Raw genomic sequence first — 23,684 nt, forward strand, 5'->3', positions numbered from 1 at the left:
CTTGCCAAACAGACCGGCACAGGCTGTCCTTGCAGCAGCAGCTCAGGTCTGGAAGCAAGGAACATGGCCCATTTGGACTCAATATCCCCCACTTCCCTCGGGACATAGTTGTAGTTCTGCCGGAGGTGGGAGTTGAAACTCCTTCTGACAGGGGACTCTGCCAGACGTTCCCCGCAGACCCTAACGATATGGGTCTGCCAGGTCTGCCTGGCATCCTACCCCACCATCGGAATCAGCTCACGACCAGGTGGTGATCAGTTCATCCCTCTCTTCACCCGAGTGTCCAGGACATGCGGCTGCAAGTCCAAAGACACAACCACAAGGTCAATCAAAGATCAACTGTGGTCTAAAGTGCGTTGGTGCAAAGTGCATATATGAACACTTTTATGCCTGAACATGGTGGACAATCCCGAACTAGCACCGAAGTCCACTTGGTTTCAGATTGGGGGGGCCGCTCTTCCCAATCACTCCCTTCCAAGTCACACTGTCGTTGCCCACATGAGCGTTGAAGTCGCCCAATAGAACGAGGGAGTCCCTGGTTGGAGCGCTTTCTAGCAGCCCATCTAGGGACCCTGAGAAGGATAGGTGAACTGAGCTGCTTTTAGGTCCATAGCCACAAACAGCTGTAGAAACCCATCCCAGTCTTTTGGGCTGTGCACGGCAAGCCCCATGGGTGCAGGCCCAGGCGCCAGGTGCTTGCCATTGATATATTTGTGTAAATCATGATAAATATGATTTAATTGTGTTTGCTTCCCACATTTCATCACTTGCCTGTTTTATCACAAGCCATAATTGGTGGACAGGACCAGGAATTACTTTGCCACCTTGTTATTGTGTGTGTATGTGTTTGTGTATAAATAGCCTTAAGCTATAGAGCATCTTGCAGTTCCAAAGACCTTTATTCTAGATATCACTCAGCCATTCACCCATCCACACACTCACTCAGAGCTGCCATGCCTGCGAATCAGGCCATGGGAAGCAACTGGGCATTCAGTTGCACAAAGACACTTTAGCATCCAGGCAGGAGCTGGGAAATTGAACCGCCAACCTTTTGATTGGTGGGATGCCCACTCTTTCCAGTGTTTGTGTGTGGGTGAGCGTAGAGTAGAGGGGGGTTATGTGACTATGGGGAAAATTTGAAAAAAGACATTAAAACTTCAAAACACTAGAGAGACGTTTCTGTTGAGTAACGTGATTGTCCCTCCTCTTTTTATTAACTGTCAGTCACAAGCACTACAGGTTCATGAGTGTGCTGCTTACTTGTTAGCAGGGCTCGTCAAATGACTGCATCTACCTGTTTCCTGCTCCTGCATCCTGCAGCTGTTCTCTTAGGCATTTCCTCAGTTTGTTTGGCTGCATCCCCGCATTGAAATCGGCCCGCCGGTTCACAGCGAGCAGTGTGGAGAGAGGCTGTGTAAATATTTCTCATCCGAATCAGCGTGGCAGATCAGAGAGCTCGTATGATTATCCAGATTACAGGTTACATATCTTTCCCTTTGTTATCTTCCCAGATGGCATCGCATAATAGCTGGAATCCATTTGAAGCAATTGTAAAGCTTGTTTTGATTGTAAATCAACTTAATTAAAATGCTAGTTCCCTTGTAGTTTCGCTTTGAGGTTCCACAGATCAGAAGACTGAAATAGAAGCACTTTGTTATTGGCCCCGTCAGCCTCCATTTGTTTGTTGAATTTGGATGATATTTCAGTGGTTTGCATCACCGCTTTCAGAAACTTTATGACAACTTTCCTTTTTTGTCTTCTTTTCTTGTTTTTTTTTTTAATCTTTGGTGTTTCACATGTTCTTGCAACGAGTCAGTTAATTACCAAGTGAGTGTGACAACTGGTCAAATGACAGGACAAACTGAAGGGGACAAAAGTTCAGCTAAAATGGAACTGGATTTTCATTCATTCATTCAAAACTGCTTTTTACTTCTGAAAAAATAAATAAAGACATTTTAAAAATGCAAAGCCCCAAACCAACACATAAATATACATATTTTTGTGATGACTAATAAAAAAAATGGTGATTTCAGGCTAATGATAAAACTAACAGCAATGTGAAAACTTTCTAAAATTCAGTGTGTACATTTGGAAATAATGCATTGTTGAATTCAAATTCCAAGAACTGTTCACATAGTGTTGATTGTGGACAAATACTGCAAAGTCCATTACTGCGGTTAATGACTTGATCAGTCCCCTTTGTGATACAGTAACTCAGTCATTCTACTGATCACAGGGTTGAACTTGCACTCAAATTCAATAAACAACAGATAAATCTTGCCAAGATAAATGTCATGAATCCTGATTATGATCAGAGTAATTAAAAAGAGCAACTAATGTGTTCATCTACTTTGTGCAAATCTACTCTCAGTTCAAATATAGGTTGGATTGATTTTGAGTGATATTGGTGTTCACCTGCTTACATGAAGCTTCTGCATGATATGATCGAGGTTTTTCTGATTGATTATCGTTTATCATAAGAGAACATGTATGGGTCTTAGATCTTAGCATTAAATTATTATATTGAAATTTAGGACTTTATGACCCAAGCGCCAAACCAAATAGTGCATTTCTTCAGATGTTGATGACAGAGAGAAAATACACCTCCATTACTTTTTGCTGATTAAAGTCACTCTAAAGCTTTTATTATTCCTGTGGAGGTTCAAATATTTACAGACATCACTGCATCTATTTTGTTTTGCTGTGAATCGATGGGTAAAATCACAGACACAGCAGAAGTTCAGCCCTCCAGGACTCGTAGTCAATCGCTGTGATCAAACAAATACAGAAAACATTTCTCTGTGCGCCGGTGCCCGCTCTCACCATCGACTCACATCCAGTTTATTAATGTGTTTTCTGTCATGCTTGTGGCGACAGAGCCGCTTCCAAGGTCCCTTTGCTTATTATGGATGCAAAGTATTGATTGTGGCCAAATACAGACTGGAGGTAGATAATTGAGCAATGAGCCAGACAGGGATTTTCCTCTTTGGGAGGAAAGGAGACATTGAAATCACGTCAAGTCAAGTCAAGTCAAGTCAAGTCAAGTCAAGTCAAGTCAAGTCAAGCACCCAGAAAGACAAGGAAAAAGCAGAATTTTTGTTTGATTTGAAGGCATAGTAATTAAGGCATTCATAAAAGTTTTCCTTAACTGCTTTATGAATTTTTATCTTACTTAAGCATTTATAAAGTCCCGCCCACTGCCCTTGCTTCCTTTCTGCTTAGCGTTTACCTAAATTAGGAGTAACTAAATGATGACACTGTACCGCATTGACTTCTAATTTATAAAATTTTATTTGAAATTGATGTAGCACCCACCTCCTAAGTTTAGAACGTAGTGAAAGTCACAACAATGAAAGAAATGTCAAATGTCAAAAGTAATGTAATATAAGCGTACAAAGCAGAGGTTGGGAACTTTAAATGCATGAATATGCTTTTCACTTACTTATTTACATTATATTCTATATTAGATATATGGTTAAATCTTTAAACACCTGTGTGTGGTGGTGGTGGGTGACGGAATATAGGTCCACAGGGTTAAAGAAGAATAAAAAGGTTTCAGTGAATGCAGGGCTATTTGATGGAATGGACAATGTGGTAATGTTACAGTACATAAACTCTTCAGAAACTCTTTTTTTTTTTTTTTTTTTTTTTTGAACGTGTTTTTTTTCTTTGGTTCTGGTTTTGTATTAATGCAAATGTGAAACAAATTCGCTGTTGTACCAACTCATGACACTAATTGGAGATGCTGTAACTTAATCACCGCCTTTAATTACAGCCCAAAGGACTACACAGGAGGACGCAATTAGCTTAGCAGGCTACACAGGCAGAGAGCACATTCATTAGACGCAGCTCTTGAACGCTTCACTATCAAAGCTGTATCTAAAGACTCCGACTATGCGCAATGCATCGCCACACAAAACAACAAAAAAAAATGCAACATGACACAAGATATGCCATATATATATATGACTATTATAAATAATAAAGTGTTCAATCCAGTAAAAAAACAAACAAACAAACAAAAAAACTGTTGGGACACTTTAAGGAAGCGGTTGTGTGTGTTTGTGCGTGCGCACGCGTGCTCATTTGGTGACTCCGCCCAGAAAGAGAAAAACATGCGTCATAAGTGTAGACTCGAAAGTTTAGCTCGCGCGCGTGCAGACGTTCCAAGGATATGGGTGAGTATTACAAAATACTTTTTATGGAGTTGCTGACCTAACGTGTCGTGTGAAGTCCACGGCTGCGAGGAAAGAGAGGGTCCGAAGGGTTGGGCTTCGGACCCCCCTTCGGACCCTCGCGTGCATTGAATATTTTTTGACAACGAAATCTCCACCCGCCCTGTTCGAACTTCGAATGTTGCTATCTGCACCACCAGCTGCGGATCCACAAGTTACGTCATGGCGTCATGACGCCATCGGGGCAAATTTTGGCTCCTTTTTTGTTACAAAGGTTCAAAATCACTTTTATTTATCAGTCATAATGCCTCCTGTTTTCGGTTTTAAATAAAACTACATTCTAAGTATAAAGATCTATCAAATTCCTAATTCTCGCTCGCTTTCGCTTGTTTTTCTTAAAAAGAAACAGGTTCATTTGTAGAAGTCACCCAGAATGCTTTTTTGTTTATGTTCAAGCGAAATCTATTCACTTATCATTTCTTGCTCGGTTTTGCTCGTGTTTCTTAAAACATATGAGGTTCATTTATAGAATTCACCCTCAAGGCTTTTTTGTTTATGTTCAAGCAACCAATTTTAAGGTGTGTATTTTTAATAGTTTGCAGATTATTTAAAATTTCTATATTTTGTTGATTGTTTTTATTTATGTTGAACAATAGACATGTTTTCCGATATTGTTTTAATCGCGTTTTTCTTTTCTTTTCAAGTAAGATTCTTAAATAATCCCTTACCAACCAAAGGCAGTTGTTTGATTAGTTTTCTGGGAAAAAAAAACATTTATAATTAATTAAGAAAAAAGTTTTCGAGGCGAGCAGGGATAATTTAATTAGAGGAAAACATCAGCTTACACATTTACAGTTGCACTGATTTTAACATGTTGACATTTGAAGCAGTTGTCACTATTTCAAATCAAATGTCTCAACTTTTGGTTATCTGATAAATCTGAAAATCCAGGTGTTCTGTTAAGTGCCTGATTGGACTGCATGTCCAACAAACACATTGTTTATTTTACCTAGTATTCAAAGTAATTTTATATTAAACCATATCAGGCTGATGTATATCTATGTTGGGCTCTGTGTTTTAACCCACTTAAGAAAAAAGAAGAGTTGTTATTGGCTCACAACTTCTCTTTCCTCACCTCCTCTAATGACGCATCTCCAACATCGTGACCCTGAATGTGAACCATTGTTCTCCGCATCTGCATCCTAGAGTGAAGATGGATGAGGATGCATTCGAGGTCCCTGAGAGGACAGAGTACCGCTACCTGGTGCATGAAGATGAAGAGGAGGAGGTTCAGTATGTGCGTAACAGGAACTACATCAGCCCCTTTGTGGTGCTCTCCAGACGCTGCATTGTCCTGATCTGCATAGGGGTGCTGGGTCTGCTAGCTCTTGCCACCTACCTGGGCTACATTTCACAGACTTTGCCACCAGGCCTTGCCATCGTCGTCACAGATTGTGGAGAATACAGAGGGAGACATGTGAGTTTGGACACACACCGAAACCTCAATCCTGTTGAAAGTTTCATAGTTAAAAACCCATCTTATTTCTCTCTTTTTGGCCAAAAAAGAAGCTATAATTGATCAAGTGCAGAAAACAAACAAACACAACCCCCCCCAATACACTAAGTCAGCAAGACAGAAAGCATAAATAAACTGAATATTTTATTCTAAGCTTCATATTCTTTGTTCAGGGGCCACAGCAAATCATCTTCCTCCATCTAACCCTATCCTCTGCATCTTTTCTCTCTTAAGAACTAACCTCATGTCCTCTTTCACTCCATCCATCCATAAGCCAGATATTAAAAGTAAAAAGAAATAGAAACATGTTTGCGTCCTGTTGCAGCATCTTGGAAAGGACCTAACAAATCAGTTTATTGAGACCAGATTGCATGAAACACCCATTATGAGCAACGCTGTGGTAGAATACTGATAGATATGAGGCTGGGTTCTCACATTTCCCATAAACTCTTGAAATTCGAGAGAACAGATGACCACTTTTTCCAGGAAAGTAAAACATGTACAGTGAGAAAAGCATCTGTCGGAGTCACAAGAGAGGAGGATATTCATGTCAGTCAGATCAGTTCCGTGTTAAAACATTAAAACATTGAACTGACTGAACATAGCCTATTGAATGAAAACCTAAATGCATAAATGAAATGGCATGCATTATAGACTGAAAATGCAATATTTTGCTGCTCTATGATCATATCAGTTGCGGCTCTCAAATAGGAAAATGACAAAATAAAAATAAATAAATCAAATCAGTTGTACTCTTTCTCATAGCTCCTATCAGCAATTTCCCCTGAGTCTATTAACTGAAAAATAAATATAAATAAATAAAACACAAAAATCTATGGCACACAGACAAAACAATACTTTCTTCAAAGAAAAAGCACATGTCTTGTCGAAAGAAAAGTAATATTTCACTAAATTAAAAACTAAAAATTTGTTCATGCTCTGTGATGCTCACTTGTCAGAGGCTGAGCCGGATACTTGTTGGTTTATCATTTTGTACAAGTTCATCAACGTTCGGGGTCAGGCTCTTAGCTGAGGAAATCCTCAGGACTGCGTGAAGGTGCTTACCACTAAGACAGCTCCTGTGTGATGGTATAGCTTCAGCAAAAAGAACACTTGCTCACACAGGTATGTGCTGCCAAACAGAGAGCATCTGAGCAGCTTGGATGCGCAGCTGGGGCATTGTGTCAGGGATGAATCGTGCAAACTCAGTACCCACTCTCATATTTTTCCTTCGGTGTGTCACTGCACTGGAGCTCAATCAACTCCATTTGTGGGTTTGGTGGTGCGCTTTCCACGTCAACTGCAAAAGGATTGCAGAGCCATGCAAACCTGCTTTTTTGGGCTTTAAAGTCAGTAAATCGGTGTCGGACGTTGGCGGCAAGTATGTTGAGTTTATCTGCAAACTGTGCACTTGGGAACCCAGCGGTCGAGAGCTTTTCTTTCATGGTTTGGCAGCTGGAAAAGTGGCTCAAGTTTTCTATCTGCATCTGCAGCCAAACTTTCTCCACACAGAAGACACACGGGTTTGCCTTTTACTCCTGTGAACTTGTACTGCGTCTCCCACCTGGCTTGAAACCCGCTGTTCTCAGCATCCACCTTTTGTTTAGCCATTTTTGGGGAGTAGGCAGCTGAAATTTGACATCTGCTCTGACTGCTGATGAAGAATGAAGCCAAAGCCCGCTCGCTGCGCTGCAGTGTGTTCGGGCTACCATTCGGGCTACCATTGCATTGTGGGGAATGTAGTATTGCTTCGTTCAAAACACCAGCCAGCAGCTGCGGCCTGCTGGTTCTAATAATAATCAATTCCATCCCAGGGGCCAGAGATAATGCGTTCCGGCCCGGGGGCCCTGACTTTGACATATGTGAGCTAGATTGTTGCTGATAAATGACCAGTTAACACATATTAGCATCATATTATTCTTTTTTGTTCTGTTTCTTGATCTGTCTCAGTTTTTCTGAAATCAATGGTCCCTTGGCTTACATGTTATTCCAACTCAGATCTCTGAAAAGCAGAAGCGGTAATGGTTGAACTTCCTGCTTCAGCCAGCCCTGCTCTGGTTTCACTTCTTCCACTGAAGGTCACTGCAATGTTCCAGGGTTTTCTCTGTAGAAATGACAAAAATGATGGCTTTGGATCGAAAACAAAACTATAAAAATGCTGCAGTGCCACCTCTGTGCAGGCGTTTTGTCATTCGTTATCCACGTAGCTCTCGGAAAGCTACGTTTATATTCAGACCTCACTCTTGTTTGCCCTGCACTCCGCGAAGTTTACATTTCATGGCCACTGAAATATGCTGGGGAGGACGCCGACTTTAAATATACTTTGGTATTTCATAAACGCGAAGCATCATAGATATTAAGCCGGCCATGTATGTTTAGGAAGACGCCATTAGTCAGTGAGTCGCTTCACTGCTGTAATGTTGATAAATAATCAAGATAAATAAGGGCTCACCAAACACAGCTGTAATGAAACAAGAAATGAAAACAAGAGTTTAGCATGTCTTAAATCTGTCCTCGGCCTGAATCTTCTCTGAAAAGTTTGACCACTATAATGAGGGTACAGCTACCTCTCACAGAATATACATAAATCCAAGTTGTTACCAGGCAGCACAGTTTGGACCTGTGGTTTAAAACAATCTCCTTAACTCCAAGGTCAAGAGTGATACATCAGTTGACTGATTCTTTTGGCTGATAGCAGTCAGTCACGATACACTCGCTCTGTGGTATCAGCATTCCTGGCTGAACACCAGCATTTGTATAGTTCGTATTGGGCTGAATTGGACATACTGGATAGAGACGCTCGATGGAGGAAAGCCAAAGCCTACTGTACTTCCCCGGGGGCCCACATCTCCAACATCTGCAATAAGCTTATGTCGATGTACTAGCGGACTTTTGTGGGGTGCAGCCCCCTTTCATGCAGTGGTGTGCTGGGAGAGGCACCATCACTTATTACTACACTGAAGTTACTGAATTTTCCCCAGGGGTGAGTTAAGTATCTACTTACCTACCAACCTACCATCAATGTCAACATATTATATGACATGGCAGCCATTGATATCATGTCGTTATGTTTTGATGTGTACAAAATACAATGTCTTCCAATTTTTTAACTGGTAAGTTGTAGACATTATGCTGTTTGAAATACTTTAGTATTTAATATGCATTTAGCTTTAGGTTCAGAATCTTTCCATGTTATATTGATGCCGTTCTGACTTGTTTTGAATTGTTGATTTCCAAATGTTAAATTGGCATCACGTATTTAGAATAAACACTCCCTGCAAGAAATGGATAACCAAAGGGATAGTGTTGTATGCAAAGCACTAGAAGGCAAAGAAGTCTGATTGATGTTCATACAGTGAGATGCACAAATGTCTGAAATCTGACTGCAGTCAGCACCTTCAGGATGGAAAGGGCTGTTCTGTTTAGACCGATGCGCTCAATCGGCCCCCAATGAACTCTTCTGTCGAAGGGAGATCTCTGGATTCCGGCTCTCTGCTTGAACAAACTTCCTGTATTTATTATTCTGGCTTCATGACAACTGAGTCTGACTACTGCATATGCAGTAGCTTCAAGATAACGAATCCCATCTCATCACAAATATATTCAACCTGTCCCTAGCCACTTTCAGATTTGATTAATAGCTACATATTTCTTGGTGATTTTCACTATGTTGCAAATTACACCTGCCTTTTAAGTCTGTTGCTGATATTTTGGAATTTGCTGATATTCAGTATTGGAAAAGTCAGTCATATAGCATTGATATAAAATATTTAATAGGTGCTTAGAGGACCTTGGTTGACTGAAGTGTTTATTGTTGTGTTTTTCTACGCGGACAACCAAGTCATTTTTGGTCTGTTTGCAATAACACGTATCTTGTATTCCTGCTCAATCATGTCTTTTTATAGAAAAATGGAGCCTATTCCTTTAAAGGCATGGCCTATGCCGCTCCACCAGTTGGTGATCGGCGTTGGGCCCCTCCAGCCGACCCGGCGTGCAAGCAGGGGGTCACTGATGCCGGCCGCTTCCGAAGCATGTGTCCGCAGATGCGACCACTGTCGAGCAAGGGCAGGATGATGGGCCAGGAGGACTGCCTCTTTGTCAACGTGTGGACGCCCACGCTGAAGGCCGACGCCAAGCTGCCCGTCATGGTGTGGATCCATGGAGGCTATCTGCACATGCTCAGTGGGGGAGAGTCGGGCTATTCGCCCACGGAGAAACTTGCTGCCGACACGGGGATGGTTTACGTCAGCTTCAACTACAGGCTCAATGTCTTCGGCTTCCTGGCATTGGAGATGCTCCGAGAAGGATCTCCAACCAACTCATCAGGTCAGTCCATCCTAGAAAGCAGAGATAAAGGAAGTTGTGTTAATGCAACTGTTTTACTTATTTACTTTTACAATATCGAAGTTTTCCAAACTCACATTCCATTATTTCAGGAAAAACTAGTATGTCAGAGGAGATGGGTCTTTTTGGTTATTTCGAGCACCATTGATTGGGGAAAGGTTTTGAAATCACTTAAAAAATAAAATTGAAAGAGTCTTTGAGAAAATGTAGGTAGTTACCAGAATTATCCTAATCTATAATAAAATTATTATAAGTTTTTGAAATCAATCTTTTTTTAAATTACATCTAATCAGTGATGTTGTAGCAGATACGTTGAATTCAAGTGCTCTGGAGGGTGTTTGAAGTCGTCAGAGTATACAAGGCCTTGAAAATTGGAAGTCTACAGTTTCAAATTCTGTAAGTTACCATTTTTAGAACAATGAATATCGCCACCTGCTGGCGAAAAGGCACTTCCTCTCACACAGGTCCTGGGGAACGGGATACTTAAATCTTTGTGTGTGTGACATGCACAAGTGCGCACCTCTCCGGCATTTGGAGGGGAGACTGAGTTGAGGGAAACCTGGTCTTCACATCAAACAAGTTTGCTTGTTTTTTTTTTTGCTTGTGTGTTCATGTTAATATTAACAAAGGAACACCATTTTTCCCTCTTTTCACTGTTCATTGACTTATTACAAAATGATGGGAGACACCCAAGGAATCAACTAATTCTGTAAAGAAAATAGGAAACTGAAAATAAGATGAACAGGAAATAACTTGTATCAAAATAATACAAAAATGGCATAGTTATTTTAAAAAAGGTATAATCATGGAATGACAAGCATATTAGGTCAGGTCAGTGATGTCTCAAAGCTATAACCATAAAATAAAATGTATAATTGAATTAAAAGATATTATATGCTTTTGACAAAATGCAAATAGTTCATCATCTTTAGTAAATATTGTTTAACAAACATCACTAAAAACAAAAGCAGAAAGCAAGAATAAATGAATAAATAAATAAATAAATAACATCAGTGCTAACCTGATGTGTTAAAACAGTTGCCAGGCTGCAGGAGTTTGCAGTATAGGCAACACAAGTGCAGGATGATCACAGCAGTGCATTTTGTTGCATTAAAAGTAATAAACGACCATATTTCTACAAGCTTTTTACCACTTAAGCAGAGCTTTAAATATTTATAGTGTTTACGTTTTGCTCCTGGTCTGATATCTTTCCATTAAGACGTGAATATTTAATGACGGTTAATGTGATGTGGACAAATGGAGCTCATTTCTCAAGCCGTACGTTTACTTTGAGCCAAGCCGGGTCTTTTTTCTTGCGTAATCCAAATAGTCCCAGTGTGACCTTGATGCAAGATGACCCATTTAATGACAGACCCGAGCGTGGCGTGGCATGTTGCTCATGATGGCGGGATGCACATGTCCAGGAGACGGCGTCTTCATTCGCATTTCTAATTTTGAATACTCTTAATTCCATGTCCCAGTTCTTGGCTCCCTCAGCTTGAAAAGAGTTAAATATAGTTCATGCTGCCGGAGCACTTCAGGAGCCGATGGGGGCGGAGGGGGGACGCTAGAAACAAGGCCACATTGTAGCCAATCAATTCCTTCCGTTGCTTCTACTTCCTCAGGGAACTACGGCTTCATGGACCAGATTGCCGCTCTGAAGTGGGTCCAGAGGAACATCCACGTGTTCGGAGGAGATCCAGTGAAAGTCACCATCTTCGGGCACAGCTCAGGTAGGATGCCGGTTGTGCTGTGACAGCGTCTGGTGTCTCTCGGCAACACAACATCCGCAGCACTCCGATGGAATTGCCTTCAAATATGTACGTGTTGTGAGTAGGTCTTTCAAAGTAGTTCTTCTGGAAAGTTGGTAGAAGCATGGGGACACATAAAGCAGATCCTCCAATATTTATCATAGATACAAGTAAGTTTCTTAATTAAATTCTGACACTGAGGGATTATCTTTAAATAAAACACCTATCATTTGAAATGAATTATTGAAAATAGGGTACAATGGAATTTACATTAGGCAGCGTGTGCATGTGCCGCAAATTTCCATCGCTCCGGGTTTACGGTAACTTGGAAATTTCTCTTCCTCTGGTGTTTCATCTCTTTCTTTTTCAGACATTTAAGGTCACTGTCTGAGGCATGAACTGTGCAGCTTCACTAACAGCCGTGGAAATAGGGCCATCATCATGTTGTGGCTACACAAAGCAGGAGGCCAGGCCTTTATAGAAAAGAACTAAGCTCGTTTTTGTGCTTCTGTGGCCCTGGCAGCTCAGAGCTGCTCACCAAAGGACCTTTTAAGAATTCAATAATGATCAGAAAAGTCTTCCTGCTGAATACTGGCGCGTCACGGTGAAGTTGACCTTTGAACAGTAGAAGGAAATCAGTTTGACCCCAAATGGGCATCAGTGCTAGAGCCATTGACCTTCCTTCAAGGTCTTTCTAGTTGTATTTGAATTTTATTCAGCCCCCTTCACACTGAGAACTTTTTGTAGTTCTTATTACCTTTCAGGTAAAATTTTTTCCTTTATCCAGACAGTAAATGAACCAGCGACCAATGAGATGAGATGAAATGAGAACAACTTTATTTATCCCGAAGGAAATTGTTGTGTCAGAGTTTCAAGCAAAAAACACAACAGCAACAGATAACAGTAGAAAGGAGGAAGAACAAGAAATACAATGAAGTATGAATTGTCCTAACTGTCAGAAGTAACTACAAAGATTGAAGATTCCCTGCGGCTGAGGGAAGAGGAATTAAAAAGTCTGATAGCCTCAGGTAGGAAAGACCTCCTGTGGCATTCAGTGGAGCTCTTTGGTGGTATCAGTCTACGACTGAAAGAGCTCCGACAGGACATCAACGTGGCATGCAGGGGGTGATGGATGTTGTCCATATGCTGTGGAGCTTCCTCATCATCCTCCTCTCTGAAACCTGCACAACAGACTCGAGCTCCACTCCCAGGAAAGACCCAGCTCTCCTGATGAGCTTGTTGAGTCTGTTGGTGTCAGCTGTCTTGAGCCTGCTGCCCCAGCACACAACAGCGTAGAAGATAGCACTGGACACCACCGAGTGGTAAAACATCTGCAGCATGGTCCTGCAGACGTTGAAAGATCTGAGCCTCCTGAGGAAGAACAAACGGATCTGACCCTTCTTGATGATGGCATTGGTGTTAAAGGTCCAGTCCAGTTTATTGTCCAAGTGGACACCCAGGTATTTATAGGTGTCCACAATGTCCACATCAGTACCCCTGATGGTGACCGGATTCAGGTGGGTTCTTTGTTTCCTGAAATCCACCACCAGCTCCTTTGTCTTAGACACATTGAGCTGCAGGTGGTTCAGTCCACACCACTCTACAAACCTGTCCACCACGCTCCTGTACTCATCCTCCTGGCCTCCGTTGATGCAGCCCACGATGGCAGAGTCATCAGAGAATTTCTGCAGGTGGCAGGACTGCGAGGAAAACCTGAAGTCTGAGGTGTAGAGCGTGAACAGGAAGGGAGACAGGACCGTCCCCTGTGGCGCCCCCGTGCTGCTCACAATGGTGTCCGACGTGATGTTTCCCAGCCTCACATACTGCGGCCGACCTGTGAGGTAGTTGTTGATCCAGGCAGCGAGTGAAGCATCCACCTGCATGTCTAGGAGCTTCCTGTTCAGCAGGGCAGGTCCTCAGCTCTTAAACCCATTTAAGCTCCTACTCCAATCAGGGTCTTTTTACAGTTCCATAAGAACTATTATGATGTAGTTGCTTGATCATTGGTGGAACTGATGAGCAACGCCCATTACTAGTAATTTTCAAAACTAAAGCTGTCACTTGTGATGAAGTGGGCAGAACCAGTGAGAAATGGACTGACAAAGAAGTCTGAGCTCTTCTGGCCTGCTACGACACAGAGGGATTCCAAGGGCTCACAGCTGAACATGAGCAGTTTGTGTACAAATAAAGTATGGAGCTGGCTAACAGCAAGATGTTCATTTGGCAGTCCATTGTTATTATTCCTGGGATGCAGAACATGAACAACAAAGTTGTCACAGCGTAACCCATGTTGTCTATGTAGTCTTTCTCTTCTTCACAGTGGGTTGTGTTTGAGTGTGATGCTTAAGGTAACCGTCACTGTTGCAGATGCTTGCATCCTCACCACGGTCCCAAACCGTATCCCTTTCAGCCGGTGCCAATGCAAAACTAAAAAGTTCCCCTGTGGGAGTAGAGTTCCTGGACTGAGCTGTGAGTTCTTGGAACTTTTGTGTTGGAGAGTGTCTTTTAAGAATGAAAGGAAGTCACTTTGACTTTCACATTTGATCTTCCCCCATATGCATAAAATATCTTTAACTCTCTCTGACATATCTTTACTGATCCCTGTTTGGATCTCTTCATGTAATGCAGACTTATCTTTTTGCTGTATATCACCCTAATCTTTGTGTTATTTCTGCCTGGCTTTTCTAATCTCAACAATTTCTGTATTCGTTGAGGTTGTTGTGGTTTGGGGGTCCTGCTGTCCCCGCTCTGAAAGCATTATAATATGACTCAGCCAGCTAGCTAACGTTTACACCAGTGGTTTTTAATAAAATCAGGTCATGCGTTGCTGACAGTGACATGGTTGTTAGGTCTCAATGACCTCTGCACAGTTCACCTTCAACTCTGAGTGGATTGTGGCAAAAGGAATAATCCTGTTCACAAGAAAGGGGTATGCATAGAGATGGACGGAGAGATGACCTGAAAACACTAAGCCTCCGGTCATGTTCGTCACTGTGGAACCATTAAACTCTTTAAAATGATGCAACTGTGATGTTTCTAATTCAGTGATGATAAATATCATCTTACCCAGGCTCTTTTCCTTTGACATCATTCACAGAGACAGTTTAAAAATAGATAAGTGAAAATGATTTGATGCCGTAAAGCCTCTCTGCTCCTTAGGCGGCACATCTGTCTGGACCCTTATGATGTCCCCCCTTGCTAAGGGGCTCTTCAGGGCAGCGGTTGACATGAGCGGCTCGTACATTTACAACGCCTCTCTGGAACAGGCTGAGTCTGACAACAGGATCTTTCTAGTGAAGACTGGCTGCACCGACCTCCCCTGCCTCCGACAGCTCTCTGTCAAACAGCTGCTACAGGTAACAGATATGTTATTAATCAGTGATCAAGAATTAAGACTAATCTGAAATTCCATTAAGATTTGAAATAAAGGAATTTAAGTGACAAAATCCAGATCATAATTACTTGACATCAGTTTGAATTGTGACTCACTTTGAATTACGGTAATCATGCAATTTGTGATGATGATGACACTCTTCAAAATGACTGACAGAAACAAACCCCTCTCCATATACACACACACACACAGACACTGCAATAATAGCTGCAATAATAGCTTTTGTGTCTGGAGGTTCTCAGTCATCCAGGTCATGGTGAATCAATCAATCGATTGATTGATTCACTAATAGCTTTTATATTCATAAAAGAAATAATAATTGTGGATGCTTGGAAGGACTGCTGCGGTAGATCAAGCCACGCCTCCTGGGAACCTGCTACACGAGCGATGGCAGGGTATGAGGTTACTGTCATGCACTGATGAAGTGCAGACAGGAAAGAAAGAGTGGGAGGAATTGGACCATGGTATAAATTAACTACAGTAGAATCTTCTTCTCCTTTCGGATTTTCCCTTCAGGGGTCGCCACTGGGAACCAACCTTCTCCATCTAACCCCTATTCTATCCCTATATGTATCCTCTGAAGTTAAAACTTCAACACTTGATCCTAAGCCTCTGACATGATGTATAATGCAACAGTGAGACAGCAGAATCTGCAGGATATGAGGCTTTCGTGTTTTAATGGTTGCACCTAAACGCCTTCATTTGAACGCTAAACGCTGACTCTGATATTACAATGGTCCATGTTTATCCATGTTTATTTTGTGGGTTGTTTCAACTGCAGCTTAAACTAATCACCACGTATCGATGAAGGTTTAAAGTGTCCTGTAGTTATACGCAAATAATTGTCGTGATAGGATCTTCCAAGGTTACCAATTCTTTCTTTATTTGGGGTTAAAAAATTGATACAATCCACCCAACACTAATTTTATACCTACAAATAAAAATAAACTTCCAGAGCAATTGTTCAAAAGGGAAATGTCCTTTATGGCACTGATTCTACAGGTTATTACAGATTCTCTCTGTCACTCTGTGCTCCCCAACTACACCTTATAAAACTTAATAAAAGAGTATTTTGGTGAGCAGTAAAAGTCAGACTCAGCCTATCCTTTCATGAGGAACCAGGAGCTGTGTTACTTTTCATTTGCAAGATCATTTTAGGCAGCAGAAATTTACTGAATGGCAGTCAGATATAACTCCAGAACAGCTTTTTATCTTTGTCTTGTCCCCTGTTTATACTTCTTAAATCTTGAATTGGATTGATTGATTGACATCCAGATAACTTCTTTATACTTGTCAGTTTATAATTACTTTTGAAATTTTACCAAGTTACGATGAATAACTTGACCTTTTAAATAAAATAAATGCATTTATTAATTAATACATAGATATATCAATTAATTAATTAACCATTTAAAAATTCCAAGGTTACACAAGAATTGAGTTTTAATTCTGCACAGTTGAAGAACAACATTTTGTGAGTAATCCGTAAATTATTATGATTAGAAACAAAATATGTTAAATAATATATTTCAAAGGTCATACCGGGTTTTGGTTCCATTGAAATTCATCCATTCATTATTTTCCTAAAGGAAGTATAAACTCAATTCCAACCACTCCACTTGTCTCCAAGGCGACCCCTTGGCAGGAGTACCCTTCCTGGGCAGCAGAAGATTTTACAGACCTGCCCACCAGGGGGCACTTTGTCGGCCCGGTGGCGGTAGTGGACGGGTATGTTCTCAAGGGTCCGCCCTTTGAGGTGTGGGCGAAGAAAGGGGCTTTTAATGACGTCCCCTTTGTGATCGGGACGATGGAGCAGGAAGTGGACTTTAGGTGAGACTCACCTGCTTCAGGCTCCCCATTTAGCTGCTGCTGTCACCCAGACGCTCAGCTGTGTGTTTTCTCCATAGCCCTGCAGTAGAGAACATCTCCTCATGGACGTGGGGCGACTACAGGTGGCTCGTAACAGGTACCGTATGGGAATACACATAGATATAGTTTGAGGGGGGGAAGTATAAGTCATTAGCTTGTTATGACAAGTATATACAGATATATATATATATATATATATATATATATATATACACACACACACACACACAGTAAGGAGAACAAGTATTACAATACACTGCTGTAGTACACTGATGATTTTTCAGCTTTTCCCACCTGCAAAGCATGTAGAGGTCTGTAATTTTTATCATAGGAACTCTTCAATTGTGAGTGACAAAATCTAAAACAAAAACCCAGAAAATCACATGATATGATTTTTAAATAATTAATTTGCTTTTTATTGCATGACAAGTATTTGATCACCTACCGACCAGTAAGAATTGTGGCTCTCACAAACCTATTACTTCTTCTTTGAGAACCCCTCCTGTTCTCCACTCATAACCTGTATTAACTGCACCCGTTTGAACTCCTTACCTGTATAAAAGACACCTGTCCACACACTCAATCAACAAACTCCAACCTCTCCACAATGGCCAAGATCAGAGTGCTGTGTAAAGACATCAGGGATAAAAATGTAGACCTGCACAAGCCTTGAATAGGCTTTAGGAAAACAGGCAAGTAGCTTGGTGAGAAGGCAACAACATTTGGCACAGTTATTAGAGAATGGAAGAAGTTCAAGATGATGGTCAATCTCCTTCACGAGATTGACCGTACGGGTCTCCATGCAAGATATCATCTCGCAGGCATCAGTGATCAGGTGGTTGGTGAGGGGTCAGCCCAGAACTACATGGCTGGACAACATCAATGACCCCATGAGAGCTGGTGCAGTCTCAAAGAAAACCATTCGTAACACATTACGCCGTCATGGATTAAAATCCTGCAGTGCGCACAAGGTCCTCCTGCTCAAGCAGGCACAGGTCCATGCCTGTCTGAAGATTGCAAATGACCATCTGGATGATCCAGAGGAGGAATGGAAGAAGGTCATGTGGGCTGATGAGACAAAAATAGAGCTTTTAGGTCTAAACTCCACTTGCCATGTTTTGAGGAAGAAGGATGAGTACAACTCCAAAAACACCATCCCAACCGTGAAGCATGGAGATGGAAACATCATTTTTTTCAGGATGCTTTTCTGCAAAGGGGATAGGACGACTGCACCGTATTGAGGGGAGGATGAATGGATGTTTTTCTGATGTATTAAATACTTATGCAATCAAATGCAAATTATTTACTTAAAAATCATTCAATGTGATTTTCTGGATTTTAGTTTTAGATTCTGTCACTCATAGTTGAAGAGTTGATATGATCAAAATTATAGACCTCGATACATACAGTACATACATACACGTGTATATATAGATAAATGTGTGTATATATGTATGTGTGTATACATATATATACACATGTATATATGTGTGTGTATATATATATACATATATTTGCAGATGACATTGTAATCTGTAGTGAGAGCAAAAAACAGGTTGAAGAAAATCTAGAGCGGTAGTGTTATGCACTGGAAAGGAGAGGAATGAAAGTTAGCAAGACACAGTATATGAGTGTTACTGAGAGGAACTCTGGTGGAACGGTGAGTGGAGATCAAAAAGTTAGAGGATTTTCAGGTACTTGGGGTAAACAGTGCAGAGCAATGGAGAATGTGGAAAAGAGCTGAAGAGACAGGTTCATGCAGGTAGGAATAGGTGGAGAAAAGTGTCAGGGGTACTATGCGAAAGAGGACTACCAGTCAGAATGAAAGGAAAGGTGTACCAAGTGGTGAGACCAGTGACGCTGTATGGCCTAGACAGTTACAATGATGAAGAGACAGGAGACAGAGTTGGAGTTTGCAAAGATGAAGATGCTTAGGTTCTCTTTGGGAGTGACCAGGATGGATAGGATCAGGAATGAGTCTATCAGAGGAACAGGACATGTTAGATGTTTTGAAGAGAAGGTCAGAGAAGCCCGACTGAGATGGTTCGGTCATGCACAGAGGAGGGATAGTGGATATATTGGTAGATGGATGCTGGATTTCGAGCTGCCAGGAAGAAGGTCTTGAGGATGACCAAATAGAGGATTAATGGCTATAGTGAGAGAGGGTATGAAGGAAGTTTGTGGGAGAGAGAAGGATTCAGAGAATATGGTTAAATGGGTTAGATGTATCTATGTATATATGTATGTGTATATGTATATGTATGAATATTTTCACGTATTTATAAATATATATATATATATGTGTGTGTGTGTGTGTGTGTGTGTGTGTGTATATGTTTGTATGTATTTATATGTGAGTGTATAATATATATATATATATATATATATATATATATATATATATATATATATATATATATATTTTTTTTTTTTTTTTTTTTAATTTTTTTTTTATATATATATATTACTTGTGTCTCTGCTCTTCTCAGAGAAACTGAAGCCTTTCAATGAGACCCTTCCCCAAAAGGCCCTGGCTCTGTACCCGCCCTCCGCCCACTGTCCTACCACGGAGCGATGCCCGGAGAGAGCCTACACCACCATGGTGTCTGACATGAGAGTTACCTGTCCTAACAACGACCTGGCTCTGCGAGCTGCAGGTAGACACAGCCCTGTAGATTCTGTCCTGTTTCCCCCATTTAAGGAAGAAGCTGTTTTGAAGTTTATAATATGATACTTACATGCTTTTTTGTGGAAAAAAGCAGGAGGTACTACATCCCAGTCCGTGGTGTATTTAGTTGCAACTTAAGTATTAACTGTGATGTATTTCATAGAAGATGCAAGGTGGGGGGTTCAGGCTCATGTGGGGTTATGTCCCCTTTTATTTGCGTTGTTCCAGGTCGATTGATTTATTTTAAGTTTGAATTTATACCAACCTGAAACTGAGTTGACACTTGGTTTTGCTACCACTAGAAGGCACTGAAATAAGTACAACAGCTGTAAAATTATTAGTGGGTGGCGTTGTGGTTAACTTCCACCTCTCAGCAAGAAGGTCCTTGGTTCAGCTGGGGGCCTTTCTATGTTGAGTTTGCCTGCTCTCTGTGTTTGTGCGTGGGATTCCTCTGGGTTCTCCAGTGTCCCGTCAGGGTCCTAAAACATCTAGGAAAGGTGTCGGCAACCTACGGTTCTGGAGCCAATTGCGGCTATTTGATCCGTCTAATGCTTGGCTTTTCAAAATAATCGAGTATTTAATTAAAATGTATGTTATTTTGGCTCATTCATTTTTAAATTTGTAATTTTAAATTTGAAGGTCATGGTGATTTTTTAACATTTAAGTAAAATGTGTTAAAAAAAATTTGTCGCTCTCAATAAACGACTGCACGCCCCAGTGAAAGGGCGATAGCACAGAGAGAGGACAGCATTTTTAGTTTACTGCCAGTGGATAATTTAGGTTCGGCTTTTTTGATAAATACAAGAAGGACTCAAATAGACTTGGAATTTTTCTTAAAAGTAACCTTCAACCAAACGTCTTTTTTTCGGAGTTCAAAATGTTTTCTTGCATGCAGAAATGTAATTTCTGTTTATCTGCAGTTGCTCATTGCAACCCATTTAGTTCATACATTCAGATTGTTTATTGTCACATGCACAGTGTAGAAACGTGTTTGCCTGTTCTACTTTGCTGTCCACAGTGCATTTGGATTTATAGCATAAAGGCAATAAAAATTTCTAACACTATATGCCATTTTAATCCATTTGAAATTTCAAAAGGGTTGTCGAGGAAACGGGTCCAAATGGCTCTTTGAGTGGTAGCGGTAAAGATTGCCAACCCCCCATCTAGAAGGTTTATAGAAGGTCTTGGATTGCCCAGATATGTGAATTGTTTGTCTCTATATGTGGCCACTAGTGACTGGCTTCGGGTTCTCCAGTGGCAACATAGCCTCTCGCCACCAGCTGCTCACTCAATGACAGCTGGGATAAGTTCGAGCACCCCCACAGTCCTGAATGCAGGATACGTTGTATAGATAATAAATCAATGAATGAATAATAAGGTAAAGGGATTCAGACTGTAAAATTCGGATTCAGGGTCATCAGACCTGTAATTTCTTGTGTGCAGCGGCGCTCCATAGTCCTGTGTATCGCTACGTGGTGACCCACACCCCATCTGGACCGGTCAACACGTCCAGCGACCTGCTGCCCTTCCCCAGCCGCTTCTCCTTCCATTACTTGGACACCATGGCTTTCTTCAGGGGTCTGGAACTGATCCTGGGGAAGCCCCCCTCTGACAGGGACAAGAGCTTCCAGAATCTCATCACAGAGCACCTCGTGCACTTCGCAAAGACAGGTGACACGGCGTGCTGTCCTTAACAAAGGGTCAAAGGTCATGGGAATTGTCCCATTGTTATTTTTTTGATGTTCATACATCTCATCTGTGTATTTTCCCCCCACTGCTTCCAAATTCAATCTCTGCTTCTGTTTGCTCCAATCTCTGTTGAGACCCCAAACACAAATACCGCTTTTCCCACTCAGTCTGTCCTGATTGTCACTTTACAATTCACTTTACAATTACACTTTGAGTGTGTTGTGTTTATTGCAGGTTTTGACAACAGAACTGAAAACCATCTCTTTTTCCTGCAGGTAAGATGAAGGATGAGTGGCCAAATTACCCAGCAGGTACTGCTCTCCTATCCGGCAATCTGGTGGTAGAGCAGAACTACTCCGCTGCCCGCTGTGAGCTGTGGCAGAAGAATGGGATGTTTTCCTACGCCTGGATGAACTGACCTTCTTCATCCGTCCACTGATTGACTGTTGCCAGGTTTTTGCAGAGTCACTGTGTTCTTACGGAACCAAGCATCTGCCTGAGAGAACCCACAGTAGAACCCCTGTTACATCAGCCATGCATGTGGAAGAGAAAAAAACAGTTTTTTAAATTGTCACCCAATCTGTCTCTTTTTATGTAACTATAGTAACAAGCAGCCAGAGACACACGGCACAATGATCAGAATTGCGTCCATCACAGCTCTTCCACCTCAGGGAACATTGTGTTCATCATTCTGGCCAACTTCTCATGTAAACACAGGTAATATTTGCCATTAAAAGCAAGCCTATCCATGCAGTTAAACTGGATACCTCCCCATGCTTTTACACAGACGCTGTTCTCTGTACCCTTAACACAAAGCGTCGCACCCCTTCTACACCTAGCACAAGTTAAAACACCTTCATGATTTGACAACCTTCCCCTGTAACTAAAATTGATAATTGGCTGGTGGACATTATCCCCCGTGTGCAGCTGTCAAATGCATGGCTTTCAATGCAAAATTTGGTGTTTTGGGTACAAATATTTCTGGAGGCAGATGCTGATACATGCAGTTATTGATTTATCTGCTAAATTTGACTGGTTCGTTTAAGGCTCTTTTTTGTACCACTCAAAGGTAGTAATAATACTACTCAGCTTTTCTTTTCCTTTCTTTTTGCAATGTGGGTGGATGTTGTCTTCAGTATACTTTGGGGACTGGCCTCCATTCGTTGAGGAACAAGGGTGAATAAGATTCAGAATTGAAGCCATAAGTGCTTAAATCAGAATCGATGTATTGGATAAAGTACCTGTGGAGAAGGTAATTGCACAATTTTTATAAAGGCAATCAGAGGAAGTGCAAGATAAATGCAACATTTATATTTGTTGACCATAATGAGCAAGTTCTCAGTCACAATGAAGTTAAGAGTCCAGCTGTGACACCATGAATCAAAGACAAGGCTCCTACACGGTAGGGCCACTCTTGCTGCACAGCAAGGGGAAAGGCCTTCCCTCTGCCTGGGGGACTGGCTACATGAAAAACCATTTCAAAATACAAGGTTAACATTATAATCACATGGTTCTAAGGCTGTTGTTTCCGGGTCAGGCTTGTTTTATCTCCAACCATTTAGGATCTCCACTTACTAGCTGGAGAAAGATCTCCGCACTATTGTGACAAAAGAACAATTTTTTTTATTATGTACGGTATATTGTGAATTGAAACAGGAAACAAACAGCACTTAAATCGCAATTTTTCTTATTTTATTTTATATGGACATTCACTTTTTTGGTTCACACTTTTGTTTTGACTTTAACCACTGGAGGATATCTTGGATACAAAGGGCAAACAGTTACCCGAATGGTGTTTATTTTTTGTTTTTTTTTTGAGGAATTGATATAACCATCTGTTTCCATTTTTGTTGTTGTGACATTAAAATTTTTCTAATACAGTGCTTGATTGTGAGTTTAAAAAAAATCCATTCCTTTCTCTTCAGTTTGGCTGGAAAAGAAAAAATAAATGTGGGATTACGGATTTTATACATAAATATTTTGACATCCACTATTTTCTCAATCCTTTATTTGGATCTGAAGCATCAGAAACAAAAGTGACAAAGTCCGATCTAAGATTTTAGAACTCTTAAACGGAATAGAATCCTCCTTGTTATTTTTCATTCTGTATTTGAGACAACGCGATGGAGAGCTGGGTTTCTGTGGTTTCTGCTGACTGTTTGCAGTGACTCCCTGCAACCACGTCTTTGCACTTAAATGTGAACAATTTATTGTAACGTGTGATTCCTTGTTTCACCATGTCTCGTTTCAGATGTTAATGAAGACTTTTCAGCCGTCA

The 23,684-nt window shown here is 41.2% G+C and overlaps 1 protein-coding gene across 1 annotated transcript; it reads left to right on the plus strand.

Annotated features, from left to right (window-relative positions):
* Positions 1–4,106: 4,106 nt before the first annotated feature.
* LOC147235648 (uncharacterized) lies at positions 4,107–23,289 on the plus strand. Its single transcript, XM_086143785.1, has 10 exons — positions 4,107–4,178; positions 5,382–5,652; positions 9,597–10,017; positions 11,661–11,768; positions 14,946–15,142; positions 16,811–17,010; positions 17,088–17,146; positions 19,539–19,706; positions 21,161–21,388; positions 21,682–23,289. The coding sequence occupies exons 2-10, from the start codon at positions 5,389–5,391 to the stop codon at positions 21,822–21,824; spliced, it is 1,788 nt and encodes a 595-aa protein (XP_085999911.1). The 5' UTR covers positions 4,107–4,178; positions 5,382–5,388; the 3' UTR covers positions 21,825–23,289.
* Positions 23,290–23,684: the final 395 nt, after the last annotated feature.

This window comes from Fistularia commersonii, chromosome 3 (genome assembly GCF_037954325.1).
Source record: "Fistularia commersonii isolate RoL2024-O1a breed Wild chromosome 3, RoL_Fcom_v1.0, whole genome shotgun sequence".
NCBI classification, from domain to species: Eukaryota; Metazoa; Chordata; class Actinopteri; order Syngnathiformes; family Fistulariidae; genus Fistularia; species Fistularia commersonii.

Coding starts and splice junctions, on each gene's coding strand:
- LOC147235648 (XM_086143785.1), top strand. CDS start 5,389: ATGGATGAGGATGCATTCGAGGTCCCTGAGAGGACAGAGTACCGCTAC. Junction 10,018..11,660: donor ATCTCCAACCAACTCATCAG/GTCAGTCCATCC, acceptor CTACTTCCTCAG/GGAACTACGGCTTCATGGAC. Junction 17,147..19,538: donor CTACAGGTGGCTCGTAACAG/GTACCGTATGGG, acceptor TGCTCTTCTCAG/AGAAACTGAAGCCTTTCAAT.